The sequence below is a fragment of the Vicugna pacos genome, chromosome 25 (genome assembly GCF_048564905.1).
Source record: "Vicugna pacos chromosome 25, VicPac4, whole genome shotgun sequence".
NCBI classification, from domain to species: Eukaryota; Metazoa; Chordata; class Mammalia; order Artiodactyla; family Camelidae; genus Vicugna; species Vicugna pacos.
Genome location: NC_133011.1, coordinates 31,670,736 through 31,694,203, shown reverse-complemented (window position 1 = coordinate 31,694,203; position 23,468 = coordinate 31,670,736). Strand labels below are relative to the sequence as shown.

Genomic DNA, 23,468 nt, shown 5'->3' with positions numbered 1-23,468 from the left:
CTTTCTCTGCAAGAAATGTTTTTTTTTTTAAGTTCTTCAAAAAGAAGGAAAATGATGTGGGTCAGAAACTTGATCTATACAGAGAAAGAAAGAGCTAAGAGAAAGAATAAATGAAGTTAAATAAAATGTTTTTTCTTATTCTTAATTGATCTAACCATTGAGAACAACAATGTTAATGATGTATTCAGTGGCTATAAATAAGGATAATTGAAATGAATGACAGCAGTGTCACTGAGGGTGCTTTGTTTTAAGGTACCTGCATTACACATGAAGTGCTGTAGTGTAATCTGAAGGTAGATCTAAATTGATTTAAAATGCATACTGTAAACTCTAGGGCAAGCACACAAAAAATTTAAACAAATATAATTGTTATGCTAAGAAAGGAAATAAAAATGAAATGATATAAAACATTCAATTAAAAATCAGACAGCATGCAAAGGGAGGGAGGATACTACCTGGGGAGTGAGGAGAGGGGGCGTTAAACAGACGAAGCCCGGGAGATTTTTTAAGGTGGTAAAACTAGCATGATGCTGTAATGGTGTGTCCATGGCCCTGTGAATTTGTCAAATCCTATGGAACTTTACTGCACAACCTTTAACGTATACAATTTTTAAAAATAATTTAAGAGTTCAAGGGATCCCATGATCAGACTGTCATGAAAGAACCTAGCTGTATTAAAAGTGTGAAACAACCTCACTGAAACGGGGGGGAGGAGGGGAGAACAGGTAGTTTTCTAAGTAGGTCTGGAGCTGAGCAGACTCTGTAGGACTAAACATAAAAAGAACTGCACATAAGCACTGAACTTCAATTAATAAAGATGTTTCTCTTGGAGGTATGTGTGAACAGCCTGAACCACAGTATACGTACACGGTAACTGAACAAGGAAGTCATGAATGGCAGATGGTGGGGAGTCACGTTTTTTGTCCTTGGAGTGGAAGGCTACAGATAAACAAGACGAAAAGGCTAGAATGATCCCTATGGTAAAGTATTAGAGATGGAGACATTAGTATGAATTTGTTTAGCGTAATATAGATCCTTATTATATAAGATGTCTATATAAACACAGCTATGTTTATATACACAGATTAGAATCCACGTATGTATTTCTTTGCTCTGTCAGCAGAGGACGCCCAGGAGCAATGACACCTCAGTCATATTAAGCACATCAAGCAATGAACACAACCTAACATGAAATCCAATACAAGGAACCAGGGATCCTTAGAGAACAGGCTGATTCTACGTCAGGGATTGTAAATACACGAGAGGAACCTGGAACATCACGGAGGGCCAGAGAATAAGGAAGTGTTAAAACACATACACACACACACACACACACACACACACAAAATGATGGAGGTATGTCAGAGGGACACAGGAAAAGAACAACTTGAACAAAAAAATAAATAAAATTGCATCAGGTTATAACCCAAAACGTAAAATAAATATCCCACAGTTTCATCCTGATATAAATGACCAAATAAATAAATAAAAGGCGAAGAATAGATAAGTTTCCTATGCAGAAAAATCTAAATAATTTATGTAAATACTCTGTCCTCCATGAAGTGGAACTTGGCTCCCCACTCCTCACGTGCAGTTGTAGTGGAAGTGGCTTCCTGCCAAGGAGGACAGTAAGGATGGGAGGAGAACACGGGGAAGCCTGACAAACACTTCCTCAGCCAGCTGCTCACGCTTCCACCAGCAGGCGTAAGTCACGTTGATAAGATGTAACGAGAGCGGCACACAGACCCTGTGGTCTTCCTCCCGGAAACATAATCATGAGGAAAACATCAGGCACGATGTCCCAACTGAAGGACATTCTGCAAAACACCCGACCAGTACTCCTCAACACGGTCAAGGTCATTGAAAGCAAAGGAATTCTGAGAAACTTTCGCAAGAAGAGCCTAAGGAGACATGACACCTAAAAGGGAGGTGGTGGGTATCCTGTATTGGAGGCACAAATATGGGGAGTCCCAGGAAGAACATCCAAGCCCGTATTTGTGAGCATGTCTAGCCCACGTTGTGCTCTTTGAAGTAACACATCACAGTTTTTTTCTCCCTTTAATTTTGGAGATACGTGTGATTCTAAGGCTGGGACAGGAAATGTGTAAGGCAAGCCTGGAACATCTTGTCCTGCAAGAACGCGAGGAAGCCATCGCGCTTGTTAGTCGTGTCTAAAGGACTCAGAAACCACACTGAAGAAGCTTCCACTGTCCAAAGATGGAATAATGAGCTCCAGTGTGGGTTAACTGTTCAAACACTCCACCCAAAACAGCAAACATTTTAAACTTTATGGTTGATGATGACCATTTTAAGCGTTGATGACCTTTGGTGGGGGATAGGGAACTGATTTGTTATGTTGGAAACTAGTGAAAAATGCAAAAGAAATAAATGTTTCTGTCTTTCCTGCGTGAACTGCAAGATCACGTGAGGGGAAACAGCATAAAATTATTCAAGCTAATAAAATTAAAAGAAAGTGTAGAATTAAAATGTCACCGTTTTCAACTCTCAGTGAATTAATGGATCTAGGAATTGGCATCCTAAAAAAGGACAGGCAAAGAAAGGCATCTCCTGATGGAAGAAGACAGCAAGTCTTATCAAAGGAATCAAAGCTAAGTCTGACAAGACCCTTGAACCCCGTTCCCAGTTTGCAAGAATCACAGGGGACAGAAGACGTTGAACGAGGACACAAAAGTAAAATTCAGACAGTGAGAAATACTACAGGTCAAAAGCATATACCCTTCAAAAAGTAAACTGGGAAAATAAAGACATAAAGAAAGAAACTGTAGTTTTTTCTGAAGACTTAAAAGACAAATCAAATTTAACAAAAAATGGGCAAGACTAAACTATAGTGTCTAAAAATGGATGGTAAAACTAAAGAAATGGGAAGTGATTAACTGGGGGTGGGAGAGAAGGTTGTTACTGGAACGCGAGACATGGATGGGCTTTCGGATCCCCCCCCCCCCCCGGTAGAGTTCTTTTTCGTGAGCTCAGCGATCACTACTGAGGCAGACACTTTAAAACAACTAATTCAGCTATACTTACATGCTTTTCTGTATTTGTGATTCATTTTAAAAGTTAAAAAAAATGGTTTTAAGTGAGAGAGAAGGAAGGTCCACCTCTTCCAAATGGTGCTGGGAAAACCTTGTCTCTCATGAGCCAGATCTGTTCTGGATGCTGAGATTACATCACTGAACAAAAAAGACAAAAACAAAAGAAAGAAACAAACCAAAAAACCCCTCCCTTTCTGAGCCTAATGGAAAGAGACAAATAATTAAAATACATGCATGGGTCTAGATGTATATGCTATGTATGTAGATACACGTGTAGCTATCCCTATGGTGGGCATGCAGATCATGTGTGCTGTGTATGTGGATATGCATATGCTGTGACAATGAATAAATCAGGACGGGGTATCAGGCAGTGTCACAAGAGAATGGGTTTCCTGACTACCCAAGAGCCATGTGGGGCCAGGGTGCTGGGGAAAGGGATGGTCTGTGGGTGGTGAGCTGTGAATGTTCGTGGGGTCTTGCTAGATTTACCCAAACTTCCTGGACTCCCCTCTTCACTCCTGCCCGTGAAGATGTTGGTGTGGCCATGTCTGGTGCATGCCCCCTCTGGACTCCTGGAGCTCAGGGTGTTGACATTCCCAACAAAATCCTGAGGACTTACTCTGTGCCTGTCTGTGCTGGACCCCGGAGGCATACAGTCATGGTCCCTGCCATCACAAAGTTTACACCCTCATTAGGGGAAAGAATTAGTTGAACAACTATAATATAGTGCGATGACTCATGATGGGAAAAGTGTCAGGTGGGATGGGTGATGGAGGAGTAAGGTACGCAGAGGGATCAAGGCAGGTTTCCCGGAGAAGGTGGCCCTGACATCTCAACCACCTCCTGAAGGAGCTCTCCAGGTCACGGAGAAGACTGAGAAGGAGGGGAGGGGGAAAGGCTGGAAATCGGGTGCTCTGGAGGTGAGGGGTGTGTAAGCCTCATGGAGGAATGATGACTGGTTGGCAGAGGAGACTTTCTTGAAGCATTTTAATTAAAGAAGTGAGGTGATCGGTTTTGTGTTTAGAAGGGTCACGCTGGAGGGGTGAGGTCTGGAGTTGGGAAGAGCATTTGGGAGGCAATTGCAAACCTCCAGGCGAGAAATAACAAAGACAAGATAGTGGCAGTGGAGTGAGCTGGAGAAGAAGATTTGCTCCATATGTAGACAAAGAGTTGACAATTCCCAGGACTGACTGGATGTGGGGGACAAGAGAGGGGGAGGAGCCCAGGATGGACTTGAGGATCTGCACTTGAAACTAGGACAGAGGAAGGGGTCGCCGTGCCCCATAGGAAGTAAGCATGGAGCTTGCCAGCTGGCCTGGGCAGGATCCCTTCCCAGATCGGGTGACCAAGGAAGGTGAGCCTCCTTGGGACCCAGTTCCTGGGCTCAGGGGGAAGAGATCTGGAACCCCCCCCCACCTCGCAGCTGGCTGGATGGAGTCTCTGACTCTGGGGAGCAAGCTGAAGCCGGTAACTAAAATACCAGCCAGCACCCCAACCTCACTTGCTCAGCGAAGAGAAAAAACTGACAGTGAAGACAACTTCCAAGCTGAGCTCTGACCAGACAGTCCACATGTTGTGGGAATTGAGTGGCCCATCGGCCCCAGGCGCAGCACAAGCTTCCTTCACTGTGAGCTCTTTTCCTCTCCAACTCACCTTGTTTCTGATTGATTCTCTGCGACTGAACAGATGGTAAGTGCCTTTCATTCTCATTTCTTCTGTCGTGGGCTTTTTAGCAGATGAGGCAATCTCTGCTCATAGGACCACAGCTAATGCCCAGCCCCCAGAGCAAAAATTAATGAATCCTGGCAAAGAAAGACAGTGCTTGCCTGGCTCTTTCCTTTAATTTCCACATGCATGCAGATGTCCCTCTCCCAGAAGGGGCAACTGAGGAAAGAGCAGAAAATACCAAATACTGTTTGGAATTATAGAAAGGTGTAGCTAAGTCTGCATGCGCGGTAATGGGAGAGGTGGGAAGAGGGGAGGAAAGAAAGAAGGAGGGAGGGAAGAGGTAGGAGGGAAAGGGAAAAAGAGGCAGGGAGGAAGCCAAGAGAGGATAGAGAGGAAAGAAGGAAAGGAAGAAGGAAGGAAGGAAGGGAGGGAGGGAGAGAGGGAGGGACACTGGATATTAATACTCTCTGTGCATCTTACTAGATGTGTGTATGTACTTGACCCTCTGAAGCCTCAGTTTTCTCATCTGTAAAATGGAAATAACAATGCCAACTTCCCAGTGTTGCTGTAAGAATTAAATGAGCCCATATCCATTTTGATAAATCCTGGTTCCCCTCCCCTTCCTGAGTCACTGTATTTTCATCTATTGAAGCAGCTAAGAATACCTACGTTTCAGGGTTGCTACAAAGATCAAATGCACTATTGGATTCATAGGCTCTTTGCAGATTCTACAGGGTGGTACAAACGTCATCCTTCAGTGCGGTCTGAGTTTCTGTTTCCTGTTGCACCCCCAGCTGCTCTAAGCTGTTCTCTCATCCCCACTGATCCGTGCCTCCCCCACAAACCTCCAGTCATACCGACCCAGACCCTGTTTTAAAGACAGGCGAGCTGCAGAGGGTAATTAGAACTTAATGTCTAAAAATTTGGATAGAGCTGTTTGCAAATCCCTTGCCATTCTTTTTCAGACTCGATTTCAGAAATGAAAGGTTTCCTTGCCTCTTATGTACACCAACAATGCAAAAGCAAGCTCAGAACCCCTGGACGCCTGAGTAGCTCTATAATTAGATAGAAATTGCAGTCCAATGTTACAATGTTTTTGTGTGCACAGAAATAAATGAGCACTGAGGAGCTGCTGCCGAGATTTCCAGAGGAATCTTACACGTAGTGCCGGTTTTTGCTTAGAAAGCCTGTCTTGCCATTAATACTCTTCCCATAAATCTTTAAAATGCCTTTAGTTTCCTGGGTTTCACCATGAACAGAGAAAGAAAACGCACGCTTCTTTGAGTTCTTATTATGTGCTTATCATTATTCTGCTTTATTACTTTAACCTCAGAGCCTTCTTTAAGAGGTGGACTTAAAAATTCTGGTTTTGCAGATTAAAATATGATGCTCAGAAGAATTAGTAACTTAGCCCAAGGTGTGTTACTGGGCATGTTTCGGAGCTAGGTTCGAACACACGAAGCTTTGCTCTCGCCTGCATTCACCTCCTGTCTAGTTCAGGCTATTAAAAAAAATAATTATATATATATATATATATATATATATATATATATATATATATATATACACCATAGACTGGGTGGCTTATCACAACACAAACTTGTCTCTCCCAGTTCTGGAGGCTGGGAAATCCAAGCTTAAGGCACTGGCAGTTTCAGTGTCTGGTGAGGTCTCTCTTGCGTGTCACTGTGTCCTCACATGGCAGAAGGGCTGAGGGATCTCTGGGGTCTCCTTTGTAAGGGCACTGATCCCATTCACGAGGGCTCCACTCTCATGACCTAATCACCTCTCAAAGACCCCCACCTCTAAACACCATCACATTGGACATTGGACATTAGGATTCAGCAAATAAATTTGGGGGAACACATTCAGTCCATAGCACCTCTCTTTCCTTTGTTTCAGCAAACCCAGAAGGAAGTGCTGATCAGTTAACAGCTGTTAGAGGTTCAGGTGGGTTCTGTGTGCACATCCTCCCACACAGCCCTCTGGCATCCCCTGACACCCCACCAGAGGTATACAGAATGGCACAATAGCTAAGTGGGCAACAAAGCATCAGTTGCATACATTTCCAAGGAAATGCTTACTTTGCCTGTGCAAAACTATGCTACAAGCTGGAATACAGAATGCACCTAATGTCAAGAAACCACAAGATGTCCATCCTGAATCTTTTGGATCTCTGCCTGCCTTCTCGACTCCACCTTCAAACTTTAGTGTAGGGTCTTATTGCTGTGATGCTGGGAAAGACCAATTAGTGCCAAAGGAATATGGGAGGCAGACCTGGGAGCGTGCCCATCAGGACTTCCTGGAGGGACCTGAGCTTCTTTGCTTTAGGAAAGAGATGGTCTGGCCAAGGAGAAGAGATGGCCAAGCCTCTTCCCATAGAGAAGGTCAAGACTCTGGCTTCCCGACCATCACAGTGGATCTAGAGGGACTTAGTCTGGATGAGAATCTGAACTTGGCATAAACACTGACCTTTAACAGCAAACCTGTCCCCTAAGAACAGGTTCACTGAACATCCCAGACGGACTCTGACCAGTAAGGCTGACCCTTCCTCCTCATTTAAGATGCAGCAAGGGGGCCGAAAGAGGGGCGGGGAGTGTGGGTGGGAATCCTCCTCCCTGTGAAGGCTGGTGAGAAGGGAACCAGAGTCTTCTCCCCCCACAAAAACCCAAAGTCAGTGAGCATTTATTGAGCACTTTCTATATACTTCGCCTTATGCCAGGTGTCTTGGAAGAATTCAAAGAAAAGCTGAGCCTTGAAGGATGAACAGGAGGTGCCCCCAGGAAACTGAGAAAATACAGGGGTAGGGGTAGTGTAGCGTTTAGGGCACGTGCTTGAGGATTGCCCGTGGGGAACAGAGAGACGGAGAGAGAAAAGGCAGCAGCGAGAGCGAAGGGCAGCTCTTCCAGGCCAGGCACGTGGCGTGGAGGTCTGTAGAAGGTCTGCAGAAGGTCTGCAGACTCCATCTGGGTGGCAGCCCCGCCCGCGGAAGAGTCTGAGGCGCCTGCTGAGCTGCTTTCTGACTCACCGTTGCCTGATCAGCTTCTTCCTTCGCTTTGGAACAAGGCATTTGTGTTCTCAGTGGCTGCTTCACATTATTGAGACGCATCAGGTTTAGAATTGGCCCCTTCTCTCCTGGGCGTGTCTGACAAAGCAGTCCACCTGCATTCTCCATCACCGGCCTCCCCTGGGTGCCCGGGAATAATGGTGTGTTGTCAGGGAGTATTTTTCCAGCCTGTTTGGGGGGAAGTTTCCCATCTGCTTGGAGCCCTCTGGGAACCCACTGCTGCACAGATCTTCTGTTCTTATCTGGGACTCCTGCTGCAGAGATTTCCTATCAAGGTGATCCATAACATCAAAAGTATGAAGTATTAAAAAGAAAGAAAAGAAAGAAAAGAAAGACCTCCAACAATGATAGCTGGGCTGTGGGAGGAGTCACTTTCCAGCCCTCATGGTGCTTGACCTCACTCACTCCTTGTAAATGTCTTACCTCCCGGCTGTCATGATGCCATGCCCTCCTGCTCTCCTGTGTACCTGACTGCATTTCCTAGATTTCCTTTGCTACCTTCTCTTCTTCCAGCCCACTGGCTTCATCTTTATTCCTCCTCCTTCTTACTCTGCACACCCTCTTTGGGCGGGTTCCTTCATTCTCAGACCTTCAGCCACCACCTGTTCACCCCAGACCCAGAGCTCTACAGCATCTGCCTAGACATCTAAGTGTCTCCAGCTGGACGATCCACAAACACCCCAAATTCAACTTGCCCCAAATCAAATTCGTCATCCTTAACCCCTGTAAGCTAGCTTTCCTTCCCGCACTTACCAAGTTAAGACAGCTATCACATTAGTGTCGCTTGTAATGACTTCTCTCTTCCAAAAGCCCCGCCACGCACATGTATAAAACACGTGTTAAAATTACCTCCACATTGTTCCCTGAACCTCCCAGTTACCACTGCTGTTACCCTATGTTCCTCCCTTAACTCAGGCCTCAACTATTTTAATCTTCTAAACACTTTCTCTCCACCTCCCACCGCCTCCCACCACCTTCCACCATGGTTGTCTTTCAAATACACAGGCCTGATCATGTCCTTCCCTGATTAAACATCTTAAATATCAGTGCACTATCTCCAGGCAGAGCTTTCTAGCACAGGATTTATTGGACCAATACTCCCCAGTCCCAAACCTCACCACCTGGGTTACTGAAAAACTCTAAGGACACTGGTTACTCCCATTCTTCTGATGCTTTGCTCACGTTCCCCAACCTTTCCTCCCTAAAATCCTTCTCCCTAACTTCTAAGATCTAACCCAAATGTCACCTCTTCTGTGAAGTCTTTCTTGATTTCCTTTCTAATTTTCTAAATGATGGTTGTTCATAACACTTTATAGATCATAGCATATTATGTAATACTTCGTCATTTGTGTATCCATATTCCCCTGTAGATTATGATCTCCTAGAAGATGGGGAAGATGTGTCTCTGGTCCTGGGTACTCCTGGTGTTTACTTGGGAAGAAAGCTTGTTGAATGAAGACATATCATGTTGAAACCACAGAAGCATAAAAGATTATTGCAAACATGGGAGACACATTACTCACCAGAATGACTAGGATAGCAGAGTGGCAAAGCAGAGTGAACTTTATATACTACCTCCAGTACTTACCGACTCAGAAACCCCTTGGAAGTGCTCCTCTCTGATCCTTAAATCTTCACGTAAAAAAAGAGATCAAAAGACCTCTTAGGTTTGTTCTGAGGAATGGAAATGAGATACCCTATATAAAGTGCTTAACATTTTGCCTAGCACATAATCAGAGCTGAATACCTTACTTGCACGATTGTCGTTAATAATAAATAGGAAAATTCAGGCAAGAGGATAAGAAGAGGTAGCATTAGAAGGAGGTGGTTCAGTTTCATTCACTAAACGCACCCTCACTGAGCCCCAGCCAGTGGAAACTGTTAAAGCCAAACAGGAACACTGCACTTTGTAGAGGAAGGAGTGGATATAAAATCTCCACCACGTCCATGAAGGCACCTTTTAACATGCAGCAGTTCCCCAGCTGAAGCAGAGGTAGAGAAATTAGGGATGCCGGCCGAGGACACAAATGGCTGGACAGAGAAGAGAGAACAAGAGAGAAGCCATAAACTGGCTGATGAGGAGAGGAAGCAGATGCCCCCAGAGATGGGGTTTCAGATCATCAAGTTGCTAGAAACAGCCTGACACCCAACAGAAGTGCCCAACAGGCAGAAGTTGCCATGGGACAGAGCTTTGGAACAGAGCTTTGAAGCTCGAGGTATATGCTTAGGAGTGGTGTTGAAGCCTTGGGCAATGATGAGTTCTACTTACCCGTGTCCCACATGGTACATGGTATACTCTGTGCAAACCATGGTAATCGCTAGCTAACCAAGCAACCTGGAGAGATGCTAAGTTCCATTCTTTGCATCCGAGCAGCCGAGAGGGAAAGTATTTCCTAAAACCCACCTTGAAGGGGAAAGGACATGGGGGTCCCTCCCACAGTCAGAGTACCGAGATAATATTCTTGTGTGTTGCCTTGGCAGCAGTTGCCTGGTGAGGAAGAGGAAGGATAAAAGAAGAGAAAAAAAAAACTGGGCAGAAGCAACACATCAAGCCGAATACTTGATATTCATTGCAAAGTTTCTTGACAGAATATTCTGGGGATGGGTGTAATTTTTTTTAAGTCTCCTGCTCATAGACCTTTTCTTGAACAAACAGACCTTTAAAGGAATTATTGGGTGCAAGGAGTGGGGAAAGGGGATCATGAACATGATTGCCAGAGTTGCTCAGCGAGAGCAGATCACACAGTTGATGTCATGTGACCCAGTGTTCTGTGTTTCCCTGCAGGGTGATGCCAATGGCCATCCAGTTTTCCATCCTGATTATGCTGCACTCGGCTCTGGTCCTCATCACCACTGCAGAGGATTATAAGTGTTTGCCCTTGGTCCTCCGGAAAACTTGCTGTTGGATTAATGAGACCTATTTGGCCAGAAACGTCATCATCTTTGCATCCATCTTGATTAACTTCCTGGGCGCCATCTTAAATATCGTAAGCGTTCCAAGCCCACCAACCCTTTGGTACCTAGTGTGTAGCCAGGAATTAAGAGTTTATGGAACCTGCAGCTTCTTGCATTGCCTTCCTTGGTACCGGTTACCTTCACGTGCCTGGTCCAGCCCCAAGCTTAGGGATAGAGAAGGAAGGTAGGGCTCTGCTGTCAGAACTGTGCATTTTACTGGTGGTAAATTGTCTTTTTTCCCAGTGGGCGAGGTGATTGGCTCTAAAGGAGCTCCAAACGCCCCCAGGTTTCTGTACTGTCAGTGGCCAGTCAATTACAACTGTAAGAGTTGCCATTTATTAAGTATCCACCTGCTGTGTGCCATGCACTGATGGAGGAGCTGTGTTTTTTGTATTTTATCCTCACATAAATCCCGTGAGGTAAGTCTCATTATCCCCACTTTATGGCTGAGGAAACTGAGGCTCAGAGACATGAAATAACTTGCTGATAAGGTCTGTCTGACTCCATGACTCGTGCTCATTCTCGTATGCCAAATTGTATCTCTGGGAGTGGGAACGGGGGGGGGGGGGGGGGAATGCAAATAAATAGCTGTCATTTACTGAGCACTTACTATGTGCCACAGGTAGGTATTATGGTTTCCATGTAACGGATGAGGAAACTGCAATTCAGGCAGGTTGAGCATCTTGCCTATGACGCTCTAAGAGTTCGTATTGGATGTGACACATCGAACTCAGATGAATCTCCAACTGCCATATTTATCGTGGTTTTTAATCTGGTGATCCATGCTTTAATGATTTCATTTTCTCTCTAGAATGGTAACTTGGTAGCTATAGGCATTTCTGTGCATATCCAAATACTCTGTGTTGTCCATGATTTAGAGATCTAGATTTTAGGAGAGATTTATCTGATTCCAGTTTCTGGACATTGAGGGAGGCTAACTGAGGCATTATCTTGTCGCTGAAACCATCACTATGCCTTTTGGGCCTGAGCGAGGGTCTCCAAGTGTTCAGGGACCCAAACTGTGGACTCTCATGATTGTCAGCCTGTGAGTTGAGGGCATATACTGCCTGAAATCCATTGTCCAAATTGGCCGAATAATTGCTTCCAGTCTATGTTGCTCAAGCCCCATGGTTGGCCTTGGAGTAAAGAGGTCTATGGGATAATGAAAAGGGAAATAATAATCTAATTAAATTCCTCACCTAATGAATATTTTATAGATAATGGCAATTGAAAATGGGAAGTACTTAGGATCGTTTATCACCAACTGCAGAGTTGTAGCCAGGATCTCAAGTCTTGATCAATCAGATGTTTCTGGGGTGCAGGATTTGGAGATAAACCCAGTGACTGTAGGTCAGGGTTACCTCTGGGGCCAGCCATGCCACAGTGGTGCAGAAGGAAGTTCAGAGGCTTTGGAGTCAGATAGACCTGCGTTCACATCTCAGCTCCACCACTTACCAGCTCAGTGACCCTGGACAAGTTACTTTACTTCTCAGAGTTTCATGTTTTTCAGTTGTAAAATGGGGATAAAAGTAGTAGCTACATCACCACGTGGCTGTGCGGCCTTTTTGTTCACAGTGTCTGGCACAGTGGAGGCATTCAGCCGGTGGTAGCTGTCCTTTTCTGAGTGCCACAAAGTCTCCTGCAGCCATTCCCAGCCGAGGCAGTGCCCACCATCCCGAGGCTGAGAGTCTGGAAAATGTACTCCCTCGGATCCCTCAAGTCCTCCCGGCCGTTGGTGTGGAGACAGACGTGAATGTCCCCCCAGACCTTTTCTCCTGCCATCTGGCTCTCCCTTCTGAGCCCCGCAAGCACACACCAGTGACCCTACGTGACGACAGGACCAACAGAGCATTCTTAGCCTGGTCTCATGAGTGGCTTGCAAATGTTTTGTCTGAGCCAGCGTTAGAAAGGAAGATTCCAGCTGGCACTTCATTCTGAAACCAAGCCCCTCGAGGGCCAGGTCTGCCCCAGGCACTTGCTGAAGCCCAGCAAGACAGCACACTAACCCGTCTCCAGCTCACACTGACTTTGTTGCTCCTGTGTTTTTTGTTTGTTTGTTTGTTTCTTGTTGTTCTTTCTTTTTCTTAATCCGCAGCTGTGGTGTGATTTTGACAAGTCGATACCCTTGAAGAACCTGACTTTCAATTCCTCAGCTGTGTTTACAGATATCTGCTCCTACCCAGAGGTATTTATTCCCGGGCTCCCCTTGGCGAGGCTGGGGCCTAGGAACCTCGCCAGCCCCACAGCAGCAGGGCTGGCTGAAGGGCCTTAGACATTCTAGCCCTCCAGAGGCCTGTTTTCCCTCCTCTGCCTCTTCCTCCTTTTCCTCTTCCTCCCCTTTGTACCCTTCCTTCTCGACCGTATCTTTTGCTTTTCTTCTGCCTCTTTCTTGCTCCCTCCACCACCTCTCTTTCCCATTTCTCTCTCTCTTATCCTTCCTCCTCCCATTCTTCCTTCTCCACTTTCTCCTCTACCGATTTTCTTCTTTCCCTTTGCGTCCTCCTCGCTTCTCATTTCCCCCAACGCATCTTAAAATCCTACAGCAGAATACGCTGTTGTCTCCAATATAGGGCAGAGCACAGAGTTATTGCTCAAACAGAGTTTGCTGCATTGGAAAAGAAACGAAGCAAGGAAGGAAGGAAAGAGGGAAGGAATGGAGGAAGGAAAGAAGGAGATGGAGAAGGAAGGAAGCTAGTAAATCACAAATGCAGTAAACAACTAAACGTAAATGAAAATGATACAGAAAGTGCCCAGAGAAACAGACTCAGGAGGTGTCCCGACATGACACTCAGCATCATATTGTAAGTCTGACCCTCTCTCGGCCACACGGCCGCTAGTCTGGCCCTGGGCCGTGGGGTCAGCCTATGGGATCAGGCAAAGGACCATCTTCAGCTCTGGTAAGCCATGACCCAGACCTTCACGTACTGGGACATAAGTTCTGGGTCAAGCAGGAAGACAGCTGCGATGTCCCAGCAAAGTCCAGCCAATCCCATGCCCTGAGGTCCCTGGGTACATTTTTGTTCTCTAAGCACCCTTCCAACATGCGGTGGGGAAAGGTTCTCTGTTACCTCACCCCGGCCCCAGGATTGGTCTGAGAAATGTTCTGAAGTGGAAAGAAAGCCCACCCCTGACCCCCCAGCACAGAGCACTACCTGACAGGCGCAGCGTCATTCCGTCCTCGAGACGCGCGGGCGGACGCTCTTACCGGCTCCGCTTCACAGGTAATGACGCTAAGGCTCAGGAGGGACCTTGCTCAGTGCCGCTCCTGCCTGCCCTCCATTCTTTTTCACTTCTTTTCATCCTTCCTTCTTTCTGCCTTTTCCTTCCTACTTCAGTTATCGAGACTTGTTATTACAGTTCAAACCATATCTGACTTCTTCTTGAGCTCATAGTTCTGAATCTGGTCTCAGTCCCTAGGGAGGAACTAGGCTCTTCTCACGGAAGTCCTGGGCAGGACGAGACTAGCTCTGGTTTCAGGGCTGCGTGGGGCAGACCATGTGCTCTGGCCCCTCCTCCCACCAATAATGAGTGAGCTCCGATTTTGTGGACTCTGTGGGACGCCAGCTCCCTGAGAACTTCTTGGTTTGGAGGGCATGAGGAGTGTCCCAAGCAGCAGTAAGTCAGCCAAGAATCAGATATTTAGAGTTAGGCAAAAGCTGGATTTCACTCCCAAATGAACCCTTTCACTTGCTAGCAGTGGAATCTTGAGTCAGTTCATACTCTCTCTGAACCTCAGCTTCCTCATCTGTAAAGTGGGAAAAACAGTACCTTCTTCACATGGTGACCGTAGAGTGAAGGAATATCATGTCCTCACTGTGCCCACCTAGATGAGTTGGCAAGCGTTGAGTTTCTAACATGTGGTCTGACATGAAGTTGGTGTTTGTGAAATATTAAACTGAGCCTCTAAATCAAACTGAGCCTCTAAATCAACAGATCTATGTACCTTTGGCCCCAGACTTGAACTCCCAAACTCAGGGCCACAGCACTCACGGATTTCCCAGTCCTAAGAAAGTGGTAGGTAAGCTTTAGGATCACATAGCTTCATCCCTGTGACCTCTATTTCCTTAACTGCAAAATGAGGCTGAAAGCAATACCTTCCTCATGGGTGGTTGTGAGGATTAAGTGAATTAATCCATGAAAAGTGTTCAGAGCCACAACACATGGCACAAAATAACTGCTGATTAAGTGTCAGCCATGATTTACTTACCAAGTGAAAAGGTTTTGAGCCTGTTTACCTATCAATTACCTACCTCTACCACTGTGCTAATAGATCATGTACATTAGGAAACATACTCATTAAAGAGAAATGTTAAAAAGTGAGATAAAATAAATGAATCAGAGGTTTAATATTTATCTCCTCCAAAGTATCATCTTGCCCAGGGGTCAGCAAACTATGGCCACAGGCCAAATTGTGCCTGCCACTTGTTTTGTAGATAAAGTTTTCTTGGGGCACAAACACACCCACTTATTAGCAATGTCTATGGCTGCATTTATACTAATTTACCAGCAGATCTGAGTAGTTGCAACAGAGGTAGTGTGGCCCATTAAGCCAAAGATACTTACTGTCTGGCCCTTGACAGACAAAGTTCCCCAGCTCCTGACATTCCCTCGGGTGCAGGAATCCCACTGGTCTAAAAGATGGGCATCTGGGCTCTTTCCACCACCAGCTGCTACAGCAACCTGGTTTGACCTACCATTTGCTGTCCTGTTCTATGTGACTGCGCTTCTCTACCTAAGGATTTGTCTACCAAACTAGGATGAATCAGATATTCAAACCTTCTAAAAGACTTAATCTACACAGCCACCTCCCCTCACTCACAAGTGTGTGTCCTCACGCAAATCATTTCATCTCTGTGAGCCTTGGTTCCCTCACCTGTATACCAGACGTCTCTACCTCACCCCATGATAAATGATTGTCAGTCCAGAAGCATATTATTCTGGATGATGTGAAATAAACATAAGAATCGGTTATAATATATGCTACAAAGTACAATTTATTTCTAAACTGGAGCTTGCCAATTACCAAAAAAAAGAGTAACAATTCCGGAAAGGACAGTGAAGAAAGCTAAATTCTGGCTATGATTTGAGAAGCAGTCTAGGGGAGCGAAGAGGCACAGGTTTGTAAAGTGAATGACAGTCACATGTGCAAACCCAGAGTATCATTATCTCAAGCACCAGAATGTGGTTCTCAGGAAGCTCAATGGGGAGAGCTTCGTTTTACAATCAAGCCCCTTTATTACTTGCTCTGGCACATTTGAATCAATAGTCAGCTGGACTTGCAGGAGCAGTCAGAGTATGCTATGGTTTTAAAGGATCCCTGAGAGCCAATTTTCCCCAGAGCTGTAATCATCTCTGTCTTTGTATCCCGGCGCTTTCTCCCATTTCTCCGCCATGTATTCAGGTCCTACTCAGCTTCAAGCTTCTCCTTTTCAAAATGAGTTCTTTGGTGGACCAAATCCCTTCAGATTATTTCCTGCCATCTCACATGCCCTTAAGGCATCTTCTTAGTACTCACACTCCATCCTTTCTATAATTTATTTATCTAGCTGAGACAGTCTTCCAACCCTTCAAATTTATAAATTGCTCTAAGGAGAAAAGACAATATTGTATAGTTATTTAATATTACCCAAAGGGCGCAGCACAGGACAGAGCCTTCAATCTGTTTAATAATTTTTCTTAAATTTATTTCCAATGGAGTAGCAGAGATAAGATTTGCCTTCCCACCTGAAACAACTAAAAACAAACAAACAAAATATATGAAACAATCGTTTTCAAGACACAGGGCATCAGGTATTGAAGGACAGTGATCCCTGAAAGACAGGAAGTAAATGAAGCGAGTCTTTTGATTGCTTGAACATCATCTTGCTTTAAGAGAAGTTTTAGATGTGGTTCAGGTTGGGAGAATCCAGATAGAAACTAGTTCAATCCCTGATTTGAGGCGATAGAGGTGAGAATCTGGGGAGACCAACATGGCTAGACTTTGCAGGACACATGACTAGAGAGAAGAAAAGTTGCAGAGACAGAAAAACTCAGAGATCTGCAGAGGGTCCAGTCAGTGAGGAAACTACACTATGCTTGGGAAAGAACCGTCTGAAAGGATTGGTGCCTGGTGCCCACACGGGGCTGGGAAGAGTGACTTCTCCCACCAGCCAGACTGGAAAACATCATAGTTCATGGGACATTAGGCAGAGCAATCAGAAGGGTCTCGCTTCAGTAATGTGCAATAATTATCCCTAAATTATATGCTGCTCTAATTCTTCCTTAAAAAAATTCTTAAAAGTAAGACCAAAAGTCTACGAAGACACTTCTTCTTTTTTTAGATCCAAATGTTTATTTTTTGTGTTACAAGAATGAAAGTAAATCCAATCAGATAATGAAATAAACATACGAGGCAATTGGTCTTTGAGTAGGGATAAATTACTCTAAAAGAAATGAATCCTAGATAATTTTCCCTTCAAATCAAGCGTCTTGTTGCGTAATAAACTTTTTGTTTGGAAAAAATAATGAGAAATGTTTTATATTAGAAAATATGAAAAAGTTATATTTGTGTATTGGAAAAGAATGTTCATAACAACCTTCCTGTAAAGCCGAAAACTAGAAACAACCCAAATGTCTGTAAGTAGATGAAAGGATAAACAAACTGTGGAATATTCATCTGTTGAACTACTACCCATCAGTAGAAGGGAATGATCTATTGACAGATGTGCAATAACGTGGATGAATCCCAAGATCATTACGCTAAGGGAAATAAACAAAACAAAGACAGTATGCACTTGTATGGTCCCATTGATTTAAAACTCTAGAAGATGCAAACTGATACACAGTAACAGAAAAAAGTCAGTAGTTGCGTGGGGAGGAGGGGTAAGGATGTGGGAGGGAAATTATAAAGGGACACAATGAAACTTGTGTAAGTGTTCCTTTTCTTGATGGTGATGGCTTCACAGATGTGTACAAATACTGAATCTTTTCAAAGGTATGCATTAGATCTACACAGTTGATTGTAGGACACTCATAACTCAATAAAGCTATCTTTAAAACCGAGCACAAAAGAGGAGTCAGAAAGACAGACAGAGAAAAGTGAGGAGCAGAATTACAGAGGGTCTGTCAGAAACCGGCAGTCAGAAAATTTTGACTTAAATTCCAGCTCCGATGCTTATAACTGTGGTCTTGAGCAAGTTACTCAAGCTCTGAGCCTCATTTCCACACTGGGGATAATGACTGTGGATACGTCACAGGGTTATCATGAGACTTTGAAAAAAAATGCATATGTACATTTACTACCATTTCTTGTGCATAATAGATGCTCATTAAACATCAGTCATTATGATGATGATGACAAAGAGGAAGGAAGAAAGAAGGGGACTTTAAAAAGGAAGACAAAAGGGAAAAAAAGCAAGAAGGAGCAAAAAAAGAGGAAAAGAAACAATTAAGAGTCAATCAGTGGTAATAAAGCAAATAAGCAGATTTTTTAAATTCCAAAAGTGGCTGTAAAAATTAGTGCCTCCCTAAACTCTTGCCTTCATTTCTCTGGTTAACTCCTCAGGTAAGAATCAGAACCCTGAATGATTTTGGAGGAAAATGTATTCACTGTGGTCTAAAATCCCCAGCTGGTATTCAGGATAAAATTAGATTTTCCCAAACTTCCACAGAGATAGACCCACCACCAAATAATTCAAACAAAGAATAGCTCAAAGAAATTGTCAAATCGCTCCACTGTCATTTCAGAATGTTTTCTAGTTGAACAGAGGGATGTTGTATAAGCTCATTTGGCTCCTACACTGAGCCAGTTTTATGTTATGGCTAAATACATAGAGGAGATCATTTTGTTTTTTTCCCCAAATGATAATTAATTTTTGGAATTGCCTTTCCCAACAAAGAGCCAAAAGCTATAATAACACAATGTTATCCAAAAACCAACAAGTCCTGTCTCACTGAAGCTTAGATTCCAAGTCTTTAAGGACATTAATTGTGCATGGGAGACAGAATAGGTCTGAATGGTAAAGGCTGTGTGGTGAAATAGAACGAGAAAGCACTCTTCTGCCATTTACTAGCTGAGTAGCCTTGGGCAAGTCACTAACCTCTCTGAGCCTCAGTTTCCTCATCTGTATAATGGAATTGTTAATATCTTGTGAGATTATTTGGATGACAGATAGAGATAATATACATGAAACACTCAATAAATGTTAGTTTCTTTCTTCTCTCCCTCTCTTTCTTAAAGGCTTTGGTAACTAAGAGTAAATAGTGCCTGTCCAAGTAGAGGTTTGAGTTTAAGGAAGAAGATACAGATGTAACAATTTTTTTTTAAATGCACAAGGCTTTGTGCTCTAAAACATGAGATTACCTACATAATCATGTGTACTAAAAATCTGAGCAAGCCACAGTTTCATAGCAATATCAATCTTCTGGCCTCACTAATTATTTACAAAATGGTGACCACCTTGAGTTGGATCACTCTCAGGGATCCAGATCCTTCCAGACCCTCAGTTGTTGCCCAGGTCAAGGGAGTAGTCCAACAAGGCCACCACGTTCCTCTTTGCTACTTGTTCTTAGCTGACAACATCTGCTTCCTAGGTATGTTCAACAATGTCAAATCATTACCCTCTGGGAACACATTTGATTTTTAGAAGTCACCAAGATGAGTTATCTGGCTGGACATCACCGTTTAGGCAGCAAATACAGAGAGATTGCATTTCTGGTATTTTTCAAAAATAGACTCTGAAGATAATGTGTAGGTGTCTGAGCTCAGTTGTTAAAGAATCATGGTTGAGATGAGCACATAGTCCCCCAAGTTGACTATGTTGAATTGACCTATAAGCATTGTCAAGAAAAGCATCATTGTTTTATTTATTTTTCTAAATTATGAAGTGATGCCTTTCCATAAGAAATAGCTATTTGCCTGCTCATTGATTAGGTTTTGCTTCATAGTTATAATGTAGATGTCATTAACATAAGTATGTCTTCTTGTGAATTAGTATGAAGTTAAAATTTTGACTGAGACTGTAGTCCCTTCTAGGAAATAACCACAAGAGTCCATCTGTCCTCAGCTCAAGTCAGATGTAAACAGCACATCTACTTATGGAATTTAAACGCAGTTTTGACAGATCCGAGTTAATAGCTACAATGAACTAGAGAGCATTCATTATTTTTCCCCTAGTATGGAAAAAAAAAGGTCAACCATGGAAAGCAGGGTCTAAAATAAGACAAAACACAGTAAGATTGTACCAGAGCCCCAAGCACACTCAAAATGCCCCCTTTCCCCTACCTAACACAATCCAGTAAGCAGCTTGGAGAGTCAGGTCAGTTACCTCCACCTGGCACCTGTGGTGGCCCCAGGTTCATGACAACCTCATTCCTGGACCGTGAGGGGAGTCAGGACTCAGGGAGAAGCAGAGCAGCCTCTGTTGTTGGCCTGTGTGCCTTCACAGTGCTGCTGGTACCAAGACTTATAATAGCTAAGAATTAGGTTCTGTATGAATCAGCAAGTTTGGATCCTTTCTTTGAATGACAGTGACTCCTTCTTGTTCTGTGAGTTCACAATGCTGTAGGATCTGGGCCACAACCAAATGGCTACAGACACTCCAGTGGATGTGATTGGTGTGGACAGATGCTCAAGATCTTCTTTGAGTCATCATTGTGTAAAATTCTTCTTTCTGTTTCTTCTAAGATGAAAATGTGTTCATACTGCCATGGTAATTTATGAAAATTATGACCATGTCCTGACATTCAGGTGGCACCTTCCAGCCTGGCACCATGCTTGGTGCCCAGCAGGTCCTAAATGCCTGCTTTAGCTTATAAAATGCTTGTTTCAAGCAAACAATCAGATATTGCTCCACTTAACACTTTGTTACTGTTGATGTTTCCACGTCTCATTCACAGTTTAGACCTTGACTTCCTTCAGGCTTGGGCCATTTCCTTGAATTCCCAGTGCCTAGCACCATGCTTTGATTACAACAGCCATGCAATAAATGTTTATTATATTTCTAATATTTAGCTGTTGTGCCCTCTTAGGTTTTTGCTCAAGGGAACAATCATCTCATGGCTTTTGACCTTATAAGTGATTCATGATTTGCATTGGCAAAGCTATGCATGACCTTTGCTTGTGATGCAAGTAACAATGAGACAGGTCCCCTCAGATCGATTCCTCTTTCCTCCATTTGTTAAAATGGAAGATCTTGGGAGTTTCTCTGGATAGAAAAAAGATAAACTCTGAAAAATGAACTAGTTATTGTCTTCTCACTTCACTCACAGCTTCCTGCACAGAGGCATCAGGACAAGTTACCAAACAATCTTGCCAAGGGAAGATCTTTCAGGAGAGATGAAGAAAGCTTATCATTCCATTGGAGACAAGGACACAATTGGATTTATTAGGATAGGAAGAAACAAAAGTAAAGGATGCCCCAGACACCAGGCTCCTTAAAGGCAGGGCAGTGCCTTACTCATTTCTGGGTCAACCCCGTGCACCATGATGGCACTTGTCCTTTGCCCTCAGGGGCAACTCAGTCAGGGTGCTGTCCACATTTGTTGGTATCACTGCCCTTGTTGAAAGTAGACACAAATGAGTCAGTTGGCTTAAGAAATCAGTGATTCAGTAGTTGCTCGGGGATTTCCGGAAATTCTTACCCATTTCCCCTGCCCCTCACAGAAATTGTCTCTTCATGTAATAAGAGAGAGATGACAACCAGTTTCTGGAAGGAGCCATACATAACAGGGCTGGAATGGATTTTTTAAATTATTAAGCCCTATATGCCCACCAGAATTACATTCACATGGGCAGGTTGTATCCAGATATCCTAGGGGCAATGTTCTAGTTATGAGAATTTGAACCATTTGCTTAAGCTCTATGAGACTCAGTTGCTTCCCCTATAAAATGGAAATTATGATTCCCTTCTTGATCAGTTACTTTGAAAACTGCAAGAGAAGACGTGTATAAACATCAGAAGTACCACCACCAAGCGGGACTTTGATGATGCGAGTTTTATCCTTTTTTTCCTGCTAGATAGTCAGATTCCAAACCTACCATCCAGAAGGACACTGTGGGATTCTTCTATAAGGGAATGGGCAGAGGCGCTCCCTATAGAAGGCTGAAATCCACCTGCGTGGACTGACATATAGGGGCCACTCCAACATTACAGCCCTTGAGTGGTTCCAAACTGGCCCACTGAGCGGCTGCTTCTAACACAGGGTGGCAGATATTAAGCTGGGTGGTGATGTATGCTATGGAGGAATGAGGCCATGTCCGGAAGCACCTGGAGAGATGCATGAAGGCTTCTCACAGGAGAAACACCAGAGGAGTAATCCTTAGTTACCTGATGAGATTTGAGCAACAGGACACAAGATACAAAACGCCAAGGCACAGGAGAGTGGGGAAAGCGCTGTGGGAGACAGCAAGTAGACAGTGAGGCTAGACCATAAGGTGGGGTTTGGAAAGTGAAAGGAAATCCATATATGATGGCCTCGAGGGTTTTGCTGTGCAGGATGGAGAACATAATTGGGGGGAACAGAGAGCAATGAAAACACTTCAAGTTAGGGAGTAACGTGATCAGATCTGTGTCTTGGAAATACTGGATAGGGAATAAGAGTGTGTATTTAGTGGGGATTGAGAGCTAGAAGCAGATAGAGCTACCAGAAAATGGTTTCAAAACTATAGGTGAAAGCTAAAACAGAAACAAAGTAGAGGGAGACAAGTAGATGGATGTGAGATTTATTAAGAAAGTAAAATCTACAGACTTAGGATGACCCGGCTGTGGAATGTGGGGGAAAGAAAGACAGCAAAGATGAGATCAAGTTTTCTGGCTTGAGGAATGGTGCAAATGGTTCCCCGAAGTTAGGGAACAGAGATTTGGGGAGGTGCTACGGAAATGATGAGTTCAACATGGGAGTTGAATTTGAGGAGTTGGAGTTTGGGGATGGCCTGAGACTTCCAAACGGAGATGCTCAGTAAACATCTGTATTAGGAGACTGACTGGCATTCATGACTAGGAGGATGACCCTCCCACATTCCTACTGAATTTGACCATCTACCGTCTCTGTTTCCAGTACTTCGTCTTCACGGGGGTGCTGGCCATGGTGACCTGTGCGGTTTTTCTCCGACTTAATTCTGTCCTGAAGCTGGCTGTGCTGCTGATTATGATCGCTATCTATGCCCTGCTGACTGAGACCATCTATGCAGGGCTGTTTCTGCGCTACGACAGCCTGAACCACAGTGGAGAGTAAGTGCCCAGTCAAATCCCTAGTTTTCAGTTTCATCATGTATTTGCATGACGGATTAAGTAATCCATTAAATTTTGGACTAAATCACAGCTTAGGTGCGGCCAAATGTAATAATGGATGGTCTGTTCAATCTCAATAGCTCCAAAACTGGAGGGTTTGACTCTAATTTGTCTGTAGCAATACTAATAATAGCAGACACTGTGCATGGAGTACTTACTATCTTCCCTGCATTTTGTTATTTTTGAAATACAGAAAAATACAAAAAAAGAATATCTTAGCCTAGATTCCTTAGATAACAGAGCCCGAGGCAAGCATGAAGTGCAAACCCAGGGCAGCAGAAGTCAGGGAAAAGAGAAGTGAAGAAGAGGGTGGGAGGTAAATACGAGTTAATGCCATATTGTGCTGACCAGAATGAACTGCAAAGAGATTCAGCTGGTGCCTTGGAGGATGCGCTCATTTGGCCAATTGGAATATCTCTAGGTAGGCGGTGAGGTAAGGAAAAGCATCTCAAATGGAGG

The 23,468-nt window shown here is 44.1% G+C and overlaps 1 protein-coding gene across 1 annotated transcript in view; it reads left to right on the top strand.

Moving 5' to 3' along the window:
• ADCY8 (adenylate cyclase 8) overlaps window positions 1–23,468 on the top strand; it is a 196,475-nt gene that overhangs the window by 135,437 nt on the left and 37,570 nt on the right. The window contains exons 10-12 of the mRNA XM_031690382.2: window positions 10,571–10,772; window positions 12,836–12,925; window positions 22,777–22,949. Of these exons, the coding sequence (XP_031546242.1) occupies window positions 10,571–10,772; window positions 12,836–12,925; window positions 22,777–22,949 (465 nt within the window). The remainder of the gene's footprint in view (window positions 1–10,570; window positions 10,773–12,835; window positions 12,926–22,776; window positions 22,950–23,468) is intronic.